The sequence below is a fragment of the Haliotis rufescens genome, unplaced genomic scaffold, assembly GCF_023055435.1.
Source record: "Haliotis rufescens isolate VD_foot unplaced genomic scaffold, xgHalRufe1.0.p SCAF_18, whole genome shotgun sequence".
NCBI lineage: Eukaryota > Metazoa > Mollusca > Gastropoda > Lepetellida > Haliotidae > Haliotis > Haliotis rufescens.
Window position 1 is genome coordinate 25,134,182 of NW_025963868.1, and position 14,405 is coordinate 25,148,586.

General features: G+C 43.2%; 1 protein-coding gene across 1 annotated transcript; it reads right to left on the reverse strand.

Annotated features, from left to right (window-relative positions):
• Positions 1-10,255: 10,255 nt before the first annotated feature.
• LOC124132931 lies at positions 10,256-13,926 on the reverse strand. Its single transcript, XM_046497110.2, has 3 exons — positions 13,657-13,926; positions 12,451-12,598; positions 10,256-11,771 (listed from the first exon to the last, which is right to left on the reverse strand). Exons 1-3 carry the CDS (start codon positions 13,903-13,905, stop codon positions 10,306-10,308), a joined length of 1,863 nt encoding a protein of 620 aa, XP_046353066.2. The 5' UTR covers positions 13,906-13,926; the 3' UTR covers positions 10,256-10,305.
• Positions 13,927-14,405: the final 479 nt, after the last annotated feature.

Sequence of the window (14,405 nt, forward strand, 5' to 3'; positions counted from 1 at the left end):
AGCTGTACTTAACGCCGCTTTTAACAGTATTCCAGTTATATCACGGCGTGTCAGCTTCATGTGGGAGGAAAGCCCGAAGTGATGCAGGTCTCCGACGTTTACCACTTCGGTGAAACCCACGAGCACGGGTATGGTGCTGACAAACCTAGAAACATAATCGGGGCGAACCGGGATTCGAACCCACAATCATAGGTTTCTGGAGTGCCCAAGGGACGCAACTCTGCACACCGAATCGCGGCGCCTCAGACTGGGCCACCCGTTTTTGTTTTGGGGATAATTTTATGAATTATGTGCTGTCTTCACTACAAAAATGATCCCCAAGAGTATTCCCGATCCCTTACTTCTTTTGTTCAGTATATTTCATTCTTCAAACAAAACAAATGTGTTTCGTCAGAAGCGCAATACGCGACACCATTTTAAACAAAACATTTAGAATAGAGTCATAGAAGAAAAAACATATTGTTGACGGAGCATAACGTTTGTCACGGTGTATATAAATCATTGGGTTGACCAGTTTTTTCTTAGTTCCCCCACAAGCTGGACCTGGCCATAGCCATACAGATCTTGGTTTCAGTGTTCCGGTCGACCAAGCGTATGCAGACCGACGCTCATCGGTCATTGTGGACAATCGATCCCCTTTGTCGACACGCTCTAGTTCCAGGAGTTGAGAATTGATTATCAGATCAAGTGTTATGCTGCTGACTACCCTTACGTGAAGGTTAGACACGGTCAAGTGATAGGGTCGACAGATAATAACAATATACACTCCTAGCTTTAATGGAGCGGGGAAAGTAGATGTGGTATAATCAATATTGTCCATACTACTAGAGAGATACGGTTGTTTGTTTGGTGATTCTATTTCATAGTGCTTCATACACACTTGCTAGTGAGGTGAAAGATGACGGTGACACGTGGTTTAACGTCGCGTTCAAGATTATTCAACTTATATAGCAACGTGCATGAACGTGCGCGTGTGTTTGCGTGTGTGTGCGGCTGCTTTTACTAGTCTGAACTTATGCCGAATTTAAGTGCTAGACCACTGAGATACCATGCCGCAGTTTAACATGAATACCCTACTCAGACAAAGTATGCTGACTCCGAGCCAACCAGTTCTTGTTTTAGCCCCTCAATACAGATCGCCAGGCAGGATAACAACAAGTACCATCTGTTAACGTCTTTTGGTATGACGCGGTCGGGGATCAAACCGCCGACCTTCCGCTGTCCGGGCAGACGCTCTACCACTAGGCCACGGAGGCGGTCACATACACATAATACAGTAGGAATCGGACAATCGACTCTGCTTTTAGCAGAAATTTATTTTGGCTATTGAAATCCGACTTCATCAAGTTGTCAACTTACTACATCTGATTTCACCATGTAGTGACCTAGCTTTACCGGACATCATGTAGTCAACTAGCTACATCCGACTTCATCGTGTAGTCAAGTAGCTACACGCGACTTCACCATGTAGTCAACAAGCTACATCCGACTTCACCATGTAGTCAACAAGTTAATGCGACTTCACCATGTAGTCAACAAGCTACATCAGACTTCATCATGTAGTCAGCAAGCTACATCCGATTTCATCATGAAGTCAACTAGCTACATCCGACTTCATCGTGTAGTCAAGTAGCTACACGCGACTTCACCATGTAGTCAACAAGCTACATCCGACTTCATCATGTAGTCAGCAAGCTACATCCGATTTCATCATGAAGTCAACAAGCTACATCAGACTTCATCATGTAGTCAGCAAGCTACATCCGATTTCATCATGAAGTCAACTAGCTACATCCGACTTCATCGTGTAGTCAAGTAGCTACACGCGACTTCACCATGTAGTCAACAAGCTACATCAGACTTCATCATGTAGTCAGCAAGCTACATCAGACTTCATCATGTAGTCAGCAAGCTACATCAGACTTCACCATGTAGTCAGCAAGCTACATCAGACTTCACCATGTAGTCAAGTAGCTACATCCGACTTCATCATGTAGTCAACAAGCTACATCCGACTTCATCATGTAGTCAACAAGCTACATCCGACTTCATCATGTAGTCAAGAAGCTACATTCGACTTCATCATGTAGTCAACAAGCTACATCCGACTTCACCATGTAGTCAACAAGCTACATCCGACTTCACCATGTAGTCAAGTAGCTACATCCGACTTCACCATGTAGTCAACAAGCTACATGCGACTTCACCATGTAGTCAACGAGCTACATCCGACTAAACCATGTAGTCAACAAGTTAATGCGACTTCACCATGTAGTCAACAAGCTACATCAGACTTCATCATGTAGTCAGCAAGCTACATCAGACTTCATCATGTAGTCAGCAAGCTACATCAGACTTCACCATGTAGTCAGCAAGCTACATCAGACTTCACCATGTAGTCAACAAGCTACATCAGACTTCATCATGTAGTCAAGTAGCTACATCCGACTTCATCATGTAGTCAACAAGCTACATCCGACTTCACCATGTAGTCAACAAGCGACACGCGACTTCACCATGTAGTCAACAAGCTACATCAGACTTCACCATGTAGTCAGCAAGCTACATCAGACTTCACCATGTAGTCAACAAGCTACATCAGACTTCACCATGTGGTCAACAAGCTACATCCGACTTCATCATGTAGTCAACAAGCGACACGCGACTTCATCATGTAGTCAAGTAGCTACATCAGACTTCACCATGTAGTCAACAAGCTACATCCGACTTCACCATGTAGTCAACGAGCTACACGCGACTTCATCATGTAGTCAACAAGCTACATCAGACTTCACCATGTAGTCAACAAGCTACATCCGACTTCACCATGTAGTCAACAAGCGACACGCGACTTCATCATGTAGTCAACAAGTTAATGCGACTTCACCATGTAGTCAACAAGTTAATGCGACTTCACCATGTAGTCAACTGGCTACATCCGAATTCACCATGTAGTCAAGTAGCTACATCCGACTTCACCATGTAGTCAACAAGTTAATGCGACTTCACCATGTAGTCAACTGGCTACATCCGAATTCACCATGTAGTCAAGTAGCTACATCCGACTTCATCATGTAGTCAACAAGCTACATCCGACTTCACCATGTAGTCAACAAGCTACATCCGACTTCACCATGTAGTCAAGTAGCTACATCCGACTTCACCATGTAGTCAACAAGCTACATGCGACTTCACCATGTAGTCAACGAGCTACATCCGACTAAACCATGTAGTCAAGTAGCTACATCCGACTTCACCATGTAGTCAACAAGCTACATTCGACTTCATCATGTAGTCAAGAAGCTACACGCGACTTCACCATGCAGTCAACAAGCTACATCCGACTTCACCATGTAGTCAAGAAGCTACATTCGACTTCATCATGTAGTCAAGAAGCTACACGCGACTTCACCATGCAGTCAACCAGCTACATCCGACTTCATCATGTAGTCAACAAGCTACATCCGACTTCACCATGTAGTCAACTAGCTACATCCGACTTCATCATGTAGTCAAGTAGCTACACGCGACTTCACCATGTAGTCAACTGGCTACATCAGACATAATCATGTAGTCAACTGGCTACATGGGATATTTTCGAAGAAACTAAATTCTGTAAATTGTGTAAATAACTAATTATGCTTGAGACTGTCGTAAAGAAAGAAAATACCTGTAACACATTTGCATAGCTGCATAGTGTTTTTTCTGTTAGATCTGTGCCGTTGGGATACGATACCATGCATCAACCAAGTCAGCGAGCCTGACCACCCGATCCCGTTGGTCGCCACTTACGACAAGCATGGCCGCCTCTTAATCATGGTTTGCTGGATGCCTTTTCTCTACCCGGATCTGCATGGGCCTGTTTTTCTTAAAAACGAATTCAGGATAATATTTTTGAAATAAAAAGAAACATCTCTATTCTCCATAGAAAAATCCCATCCCTGCACCGACGTCGTTATAACACCTCTCCCTGTACAGCGACTTCGTTATAACACCTCTCCCTGCACGTCGACTTCGTTAAAACATCTCTCCCTGCTTTCGATTTCGTTATAAAGTCTCATCCTGCACGCCGACATCGTTATAACATCTCTTTTCACACCGACTTCGTTATAACATATCTTCCTGCACTCGACTTCATTGTAACGTCTCTTCCTGAACTCGACCTCGTCATAACATATCTCGCTGCACTCGATTTCGTTATAACATCCCTCCCTGCACCCGACTCCCTTATGACTTTTCAAAAATACCCTTCTTCAATATATCTGGTATTTGCTGTACCAACAAGGTACATTAGTAGTTGTCAACAGATCCCTTGGGGCATACGGTGTGATGTACTCTGTGTATGAACCTATATAACCCAACTTTACGGCTCGGGGCACATAGGCTCACACACAGGGTACATCACACTATATGCCCCGAGGGATCTGTTGATAACGAATTTATCTCATCTCCATTCATTCATACAGACCCGGGGATATAGGTACCAAGTTAAACGCCGCACTCAGCAATATTCCAGCTGTATGAAGGCGGTGTGTTCATAATCGACACAATCCAGCAATCCAATGATTGACATCATGAACATAGATCCACGCCATTGGGACACGATGACATGCATCAACCAAGTCAGCGAGTCTGACCACCCGATCCTGCTAGTCGCCACTGACGACAAGCGTAGTCGCCTTTTACGGCAAGCATGGGTTGCTGAAGACCTATTCTACCCCGGATCTTCACGGGTCCTACGATTTAAAGGGCGGTCTGTTTGGACAGATACAGGTAAAACCCAATTCCCTCACCCACTTTTCGCTCTAGAACCAAGGACAAGTTACCTAAGCAAGTTACCTAAGGTGAGTTCCGATTGATTTCTCAGCGGTGCACATGAGCGGGCTTCAGGGAAAATAATTGCTCGCTCCTTAACCAATCAGGAGCTAATATTTTAATGAAAGGTGAGATAAGTATTCATGGACCTAGGGACAAGACCTCCAAGTTTAAATAATGGAATTATTCAGCGCCTCGTGAACTGCGCTGTGCAGCGTGAACACTTGAAGGGAGATAACTCTAGTGGCTATTATCAGTGGAGACCCATTCACAGAAAAGATACAAATCAACTCGTTAGAACTCATGGCCTCCCACAAACGCGTTGTTGAAGGATTTCCACTTACTGACTCTCTTTTAACTTGAGGTCCCATGTGAATATTCATGTGCTCGGCATTAACACCTTTTTAGTGAATATTTGAAGAAATACAATTTTTATCTTTATTTGCTGTTCATTAAATTACAGTAAACTACGGTTAGAACGAACTCAAAGGGACTACTAATTTCAGTTCGTTATAACCGTAGTTCGTTATAAGTACATATACAGCATAACTACAGAAAGTAGTCGGGACCAAAACGTAAGTTCGTTATATCCGTCAGTTCGTTATAAGCGTGTTCGTTATAACCGTAGTTTACTGTAGTACATACCGTGGGGTAATGGAGAGACTGGTCATTTGTCTGTCATCTTCAACACCAATATACCCCGTTGTCAGAATGGTGAGATCTGATTGGTCCACGAGATCTTGATAAAATACTGTGTAACCGGCCTTGGAGAGTGATACATTTCTCTGCGGGGGAATCAATCTTTTATACCCCACCACGAGCGCTACAGTCTGATGGTGCATTTTTTATAGACAGAATAAATCCTTTATACCCCGCTTCAAAGCAAAACGCCGCTAGCTTTTTCCGAGCCAATGGATGACACGTGAAGCTGACCTCAGTTTAATCGAATAGTTGTTTTCTATCAATTTGGAATTAATTTGAATTATTTTACAATGTTATATTAAATCATTTCGCTAAGTTAAATTCGTTGCAGCAGGATTACTCGGGGTACATGGGGTTTTATGCGTCCCACGTAAGGTTTTATAACACTCGCCTCCAGCTTGTGTTATAGAACCTAACGCGGGACGCTTAAAACCACATCAACACCGATTTAGTGACTATTTGAAGAAATTCAATGTGTATCTTTTTGGGGTTTTAATTAAATCACTCCATACCATGACCATGGCTCAATGGGGAGATTGGTCATTTGGTTGTGCATCTGCAACACCAGTATACTCATTCTATGTATTTCCGTTCTTTTCGAAATCGACCGTGATTCATGGAACATACAATCTTCACATCTTGACTATTGTAATGCTTTGCTTCTTGGCCTACCATAACATCTCTTAGCAAAGCTCCAGCGCATCCAGAACTGCCCTGCACGGCTAGTCACTAAGACCAAAAGACGAGATCACGTGACACCAATATTAAAGGACCTTCACTGGCTAAAGGTGGTGGACCGTATCAAGTACAAGGTCTTCACATTGATCTTCAAATCAAGACAAGGTGCTGCACCAGCATATATCAAGAACATGATTTGTGAGTATGAACCTAGACGCAATCTGCGTTCAGGTGATCACCAATTACTGTGCATATCCACGTCACGAACAAGCAGATTTGGTGATCGCTGCTTTGCACGTGCAGCTCCAATGTTATGGAACAGACTACGACTTGACATCAGAAGTTCCCAAGAACTGGGCAGCTTCCAGCGCAGACTGAAGACCTACCTCTTCAGGAACACTTACTTGCAGTAGAACCCCATCCGTGTTAGAGTTTCCTGCCAGCGCTTTTGAGCAGTTTTCTTAACTGGATACCAGCGCTTAAGAAATGCTTAGTTATTTGAAATGTGAATTGATCAAACCCTACTGACGAAAGCAACTATTGTCGAGATTTTAGAGCTGCTTCGTTCAATATCAATTTTGATAAATGATGTTCAACGATCCCCTAAATCAAACTCATTCACGCTAATGGTAAATACAGTGGATCAATTCGTTGCCAAACCTTTTTGAATCTGATTCGACTGGCACAACGCTAAATTGTGCTGTCACTGTTCCTTCTAAACTGAAGACCCGTGAAGATCCGGGGTAGAATAGGTCTTCAGCAACCCATGCTTGCCATAAGAGGCGACTACCGGGATCGAGTGGTCAGGCTCGCTGACTTGGTTGATGCATGTCATCGTATCCCAATGGCGTGGATCGATGCTCATGATGTCAATCACTGGATTGTCTGGTCCAGACTCGATGATTTACAGACCGACATCATACAGCTGAAATATTGCTGAGTGCAGCATTAAACAACAAACAAAGAAACAAACATGTTTTCGACATCATTGGCCCATGAGCAAGCCTTCCATCGCTGCTTTTACTTAAAAGTCCTCGCCACGTGAAACGGAATAACGAATTATCGCGATGTATAATTAACGAAGCTAACTGCATATGTGATATTATTATTCCTCAAAGTGAGATTGACCAGTCAGAGCGCAGAACTACTGACCCCACATGAGCCCATATACCGTCCGTAAAAATCCAAGATGGTTGATACTGACCTAATATGAGACTGTATACTGTCAGTAACAGCCATTTTGGATTTTCCAACACCCACCTCACATATTTCACATGCAAATTCGGGTACAGAAACTCGTAATTAGACACTGTTTTGTGTTTTAATATCATTAATGTTGATGTGCAAGGACGTTAATGTTTTTTTCGGAATACGTTCGTGACTTTAATAAATATCATTATATAAAGTTAAAATTATCAACAAGGTCTGGCCTCTGAGGTTTGAAGAGTAATCTCCCTTTGACCCTTAACGTCTTAAGTTCTAAGTATTAAGTTTTGAGTTTTAATACTTATAAAGTGAAAACAAACCATTCCGCCTATAGGTACTATTACTTGCAGTAAACATTGGAAAGTGCGCTTTTCAAGAAATGTCCATTCTGGTAGCGATAAACATCACCATTGAGTTTTGATCACGTGGTTATAATCCGTGTAAGAATCAACAGTCAGATGACTGCGAACGGCTATATTTACAAGTGACCTTGGTCATTAGCGCTCTAAATATTACATCCATTTCAAGTATCGAGGGCAAAATGTGCGTGCTCAGCACTTTTAGTGCTTTTAGCCAACAGGCAGAGGCCCCCAAATATGGCACAATTGCAGATCTGTATGATATCCGGTTATATGTGCGCATGCGTAATGTCCTCATGAACTGTGCCGATCTAGAGTAATTATTTGACGCTAATTTTTTATAAGATCTTAAAAGTAAACGTTGTGCTCTGCTCTGCTGTTAATTTTGGCAAGAGCACTTTACATCACAAACAAATTTCACCTAGTCCTCTATTTGCTTTCATTCGATACCGACGACCAATGAAAGCGGTGTTTAGTGTCGTCCAATTGCAGCCTACAACAAATCGGTTACCGCCTCTCTTCTAATTTAGGTAGACGGGAGCACAGTCTAAAACGTCTACAGATCCGACTTCAATTGTCAATTGTGAACTTTCTTAATTTAACAGCTTTCAGGGAGATACTTTACACTCTATGGTGGGAATCTGACACACGTGAAGGGTACAAACAGGTGAGCTTTGTCCCACAACGACACGAAACAGCTCATTTCTTGGCGTTTGGAATAGAGTTGGTATCAATGTAAATGCACCGCCATAGTACGTATGCAAAGAGTCTTCTGTTGCACGCCACTTCAACGTCCACCACAGCACCATTTGCCACCTTTGTTGCCGGCCACTGCAGACCGTCCGAAAACCGGCCGACCAAGAGTTACCCCTGCACAGGGTCGCGACATTCGACTGTTCCACCAACGTCATCGCAATGCAAGAGCTCCGGAGACTGCAGGACGTTTGAGGAGCATATCGGACCAGACTGTCAGGAACCATCATCGCGAGGCTGGAATCCGACCCAGAAGACCAGTTATCGTCCCTTTTTGCAAGAGACGCTTTCGTTGGGTGCCATACCTTACAGCCTTACATACCAGAATCTGAGAAACTGGAGACGAGTGTGGTTAAGCAATGAATTACGATTTCTTCTTCACCGGCGAGATTGGATAGAACGTGAGAGTTTTGCCCCACATTGTGTACGTGAATTTGACAATTTCAGTTTTCAGTGGCGGAAGTGTCATGTGTGTGTGTGTGTGTGTGTGTGTGTGTGTGTGTGTGTGTGTGTGTGTGTGTGTGTGTGTGTGTGTGTGTGTGTGTGTGTGTGTGTGTGTGTGTGTGTGTGTGTGTGTGTGTGTGTGTGTGTGGTGGGAGGGCATATCCTACACCTCGAGATCTGACTTGGTTGTGGTTCAGGAAAATTTTGACAGCAAATCGCTGTACTGTACTACACACTAAGGTGATCGCCATATGTTGTATGGGGGCAATACACTTCAGCTTCTTCACTGTGACTGTGTTAAAACTGTCCTCAATTATTTGGTGCAGTATATCTCCATTCTAACTGGTCAAAATACCCTGAAATCATTCGCTACCACTCTATGGGGACTGAAGATTAGACTAGGACCCCGTCTTACAAGGTACGTTTATCCCTAAGGTGATCGTAATTGCCATGTTTAACATAGGCTTGTGATTGTTGTAGCGCTGAGGTTGCTTTGTTGAACAGAGCACTGGTCGTCAGTTGCCTATACTGATCCTGTACTGGATTGTCTGGCCCCGTCTCGATTATGTTACAGGGTGCCATGACAAAACGTAGTCATAAACATAGTACAAAATTTGTTTGTTTATTTGTTGATTAACGCAGCAGTCTGGTAATCAAGGATTTATTGGTAGGTGAAGTGAGGTAAATGGGTTTAATGTCGTATCCAAGATTATTGCACTTATATAGCGACGTGCATGTGTGTGTGTGAGTGTGTGTGTGTGTGTGTGTGTGTGTGTGTGTGTGTGTGTGTGTGTGGCTGCTTGTACTCGTCCGGACTTATGCCGATTTATAGTGTTAGCTCACTAAGATACCATGCCTCAGTTTGACCAGTTTCAGCCTCTTAATACCGAGCGCAAGAAAGGGTAACAACAAATACCATCTCTATTGTCTTTTGGTATGACGCGGCCGGGTATCGAACCCCGGGCCTTCCGCTCTCCAGGCGGACGCTCTACCACTTGACCATGGAAGTTGTCTGATTTATGGGTAGACATGTCAGTGATGTTAACCATAGCAAAGACCTTGTTTGGGGTTAACCCGCTCCTTGAATCAGCACATGTTAAAGCCTATTAAGAAATCTGTACTAATCACAAAGCATTATAAAGTATTATCACGAGTTAGCTTTATGAAACATAATCTGGAATTCTTCCACGATCATAGGTTAATTGTTAACCTAATGGAAGCAACTCTGCATGGCGAATTGCAACACCTTTGACGTCTTGGCCACCCGTACTATCATAATACTATAACAAACATTGTACTGTGCATTGTATTCTTTATGTACGCGAACTTAAAGATACAGACTGTCTGATCAGAGAGTTCCGACAACAAGAGCAACACTTGACATCCGCCCTCCCGATTGGGCAAAGTGGAACTTGGCCACGTTCTGGTTCTGCTTCAGGAACGAGACTGGAACTAGATATTGCATCGTCATCCATATTGTCTCGTATTTACCGTTGTTTTGCCGATGTAGGAAGTAAAATGAGTTGAGGGAATTGCCGTTAAGCTGCACCGATGTTGGTTTTGGATTGCCGGTCTTGTCACCGAGGCTAATGCAGACTCGCAGATACGCGTACTGAATATTGCTCACATGGCCAAGATTGATGCTGGTGGTGACAACGTTGTTCTGTATTGGTTTAGCAACATCTTGTCCGTAGTGGACAGTTTCCGTGATCGTCTTGCTGTGAGCAAAGTTGAAGGCAGTTTGGAATTTAAGATAGCAGCTTGCCTCAGTCGGCAGTGTGACGACTCCGTTGTTGAGGTGGACGTTTGATTCCTTGTCCCGTACTGTAACCTTGTGGGAGTTCAAGTGGACACAGGACATCACTGCCGTAGACGGATTCATCCATCCGTGATCAAACTTGACCTTGACCTGGGTCGGGTGCGTGTCAAAGTTATGCAGAAGAAGTACAACCCTCTTTGAAGTTGGATCCACTAAAGCATGCGATGCCACGAGTCTCTCAGCTCCATGGAATTGACTGTCTGTTCGCAGATACGTCATGCGATTTGAAAGCACCTGCCAGAAGTGATACGCCTCGGCTGTTTTTCTCTCGTGGTTGTTGGTGTCCAAGAGACTGTAATCAATGCTGGCTTGCCCAAAACTTTCTCTATGTCCAAGCAAGAACGCCACAGCTCTGTCGACCACTCCACGATGATTCAGCATGGTAAACATTTCTGCATTGTGGAGGTACACATAGCCATAATCTATCAGTGGGTTAGGCTTCTGCATATCCACACCTATGATAGACCCCAAACCAAAGGCTGAACAGATGATGGGAATATCTTTACCTGTTTTCGAATGGGCATAACTTTCAATAAGATCTATTATCCCAACAAAGCGGGCTTCATTCGAACCTGAGAAGTAGTAGGATTCTCCTGTGATGTGCATATGGCTGAAAGGGTGAAAGGAAATGAAGTCAAGGTGTTTGACCGCCATGTCCAAAAACTCCTTGATATTTTCCCAAACCTTAAAGTCGTGTTTGTCCAGCTGACTAATGGCACCGGAATATGCCGGACCTCCAACTTTAACGTGTGGTAGAGTAGCCTTGACCTTTGCATTGGCGGCTTTGTGGTAGTCAGTAATCTGTGTCCAGTTAACGTTGTATTTCCACATACCGTCGACTTCGTTGACTGGTTCAAAGTATGGCGGTGTGTCACCCTTGGTTCCATCATGGACGGCCTTCAGCAACATAGCAGCCATATCAGCAGCAGCATCCACGTTGTTAGGGAAGTGGCCTTTGTGTTGAGATGTGTCCATCCAGTGTGGCCAGGCGTCGGCTAGGGAGACACAAACAATTTTTTTTAATGCATTTAACTATGGTGTTCATAAAGTAACTAAAAGTATCCCAACAGATTTAATATTGCTAACAAGTCTTGAGGCCTTTTTTCTGTCTTTATTTCCTGTTACATTATACTATTGGCTGTGTTATATCTCGAGTTCGGGCCACTGGTCGTGGTTCAATGAAAATCTCTCCTGCATGAACGTCAATGTCATATCTTGACCACTTGAAAATGATTCCTTGGCTTGTTATAGACTAACGTTTAGCGCGGATCTAGTCTTGTTTAGAAGATTATATGTACAAAATGCATGGTAAAATCTCAATTGAGCCAAGCATAATGCTAAATTTCGGCATAGAGCTTAGGCGATGGAGACGTGCTTAATCATTCTAGAATGAGTTTGATTAATCGTTCTATGGGACACAAACAAGCATAGTTTGTCTCAATTATCTTAAGATGAGTATTCTTATGTTCTCTCAAACAAATTATGCATTACGATATTATAGATTGTAATGTCATTGTACATTATTTCGGCAGTTCAGGGACTTTATCGTTTTCACTTTTGGTCTTTCTATTTCATGGGAATGATGTGTAAAAGCAAATGCAGCTTTTGCATCGTTAAAGGCTGTATGGAAATTCAAAAACTTCAAAATGTCATCAAGGTTAAAACTGTTCTGACCTCTAAGATCCATCATGATTTCTCTCCCCGGGGTTCGTCCGAATCCATCTCTGTTGGCAGAATACATAGAAACTATGTTCTGCTGGAAGCTTGCATTCCGGAAGTAAGCTGGATCAGCATAACCCTTCCGATGATGATCTTCTGGTGCCTGTACGCAGTGGCATGATCATGACAGTGTTGTAACTCATAGGGATGCTAGGGATGTGTTGTACGTCGAGGAGGGCTTACGTGTGTGTTGTACGTCGAGGTGCACCCATGTGAATGTGTCGTGTGTGTGTGTGTGTGTGTGTGTGTGTGTGTGTTGTACATTGAGGTGTGCTGACATGTGTGTGTGTTGTACATCGAGTCTTGCTGACATGTGTGTGTGTGTGTGTGTGTTTGTGTTGTACATCGAGGTGTGCTGACGTCAGTGCGTTGTACATTGAGGTGGGCTGACGTGTGTGTTGTAGATCGAGGTGTACCAGCATGAGGAGTTTTACGTGTGTTGTACGGTGCCCTGACACTGATTGTGTTGGTCATCGATGTGTATCAACGCTAGTATGGTGTACATCGAGTATTACCAACGTGAGTGTGTTGTACATTGAGGTGTGTTAGCATGTGTTGTACATCGATTTGTGCTGGATTGTGTTGCATATCAAGGTGTTTTGACGTGTGTTGTACATCGATGTCTACTATCGTTAATATGTTGTACGTCGAAATTTGTTGACGAGGATGTGTTGTATGTAGGGGTGAAATAAAATCTGTTACATTTTTTTTATTATATGGGGCTATAAAGGCATTCTTATAGGATTTTTCATTTTTTCAAATTCATTGCTAGGTTTTTATAAGCGTTGCAGTGATATATTAACAATATTTGTCCTAATATCTGTCCATGATCCTAGCACACAAATAACGATTTGTAAAAATAAACTCGATCACGTATTCAACGTTTGTATCAACACCTCAACCTTCATCCTCGTGTTTATACAGGTTATAAAAGCTTGTACGTCCCAGTCTTACTCGGTAAATATATAACATCAACACTAAAGAATAACCAGTCTCGATGTTCCCACAAAACATGTTCCATTGGGGGTAAAAGGCAAAATTGCGGTGAAGATTATATGAATGGATTACTACAAATCAATGATAACAACGGGTGTTCGCGAAAAGGGTAAGCATGTCTTGCCCTACCAGCAGCAGAACACTTAATATGACCACACCATCTACCTTCTCAAAGGCTCCAATATCTCCTTTGTTCCAGCGTGCAGCCCTGGCACCAGTTTTCTTCACGTACTGGATGATGCTGGGCTTATCAAACCCCATCTTGCCGTTCCAGCGTTCAGGATCAAACACCTTCCGTCCTCCTTTGAGGACGAAATCCTGAAAGATTGTCACTTGATACTGACCAGTGACTAGGCACAACATGTAAACTATGATTGCCACACACAGTGACATCTTGCTTGTTGAGAACGGCATTGTGTGCCGGAATGTAGGATTGACGGCAGTTGTCCTATTATATCAGGTGAGGAACGCATGCGGGTCAAGGTTTATCTGGCATAAAGTTGGCTGGTTGTGTAGGTCGAGATGACATTTGTACATGAGAAAGAGACATTTGTAGATGAGACTGTTGTGATTCATGTTTTCTTTGCGATGAGAAAGTATGCAACTATCTAACCCTGATTGTAATCTTGTTTGTCAAAACCATGCCATTGGAACGTGGGTGAGAACCAACCATTTAATTTTTTGAAGTGAACAGGCCGTTAACTTTCCAGTGTGTGTGTGTGCGTGTGTGCGTGTGTGTGTGTGTGTGCGTGCGTGCGCGCTGTGTGTGTATGTGTGTGAGTGTTTGTTTGTGTGTGTAGTTGTGTTTTTGTATGTGTGTGTTTGTGTGTGTATGTTTGAGTGTGTGTATGTGTTTGTGTGTATATGTGTGTATTAATGTGTTGTGTGTGTGTGTTTGTGTGTTAGTGCATGTG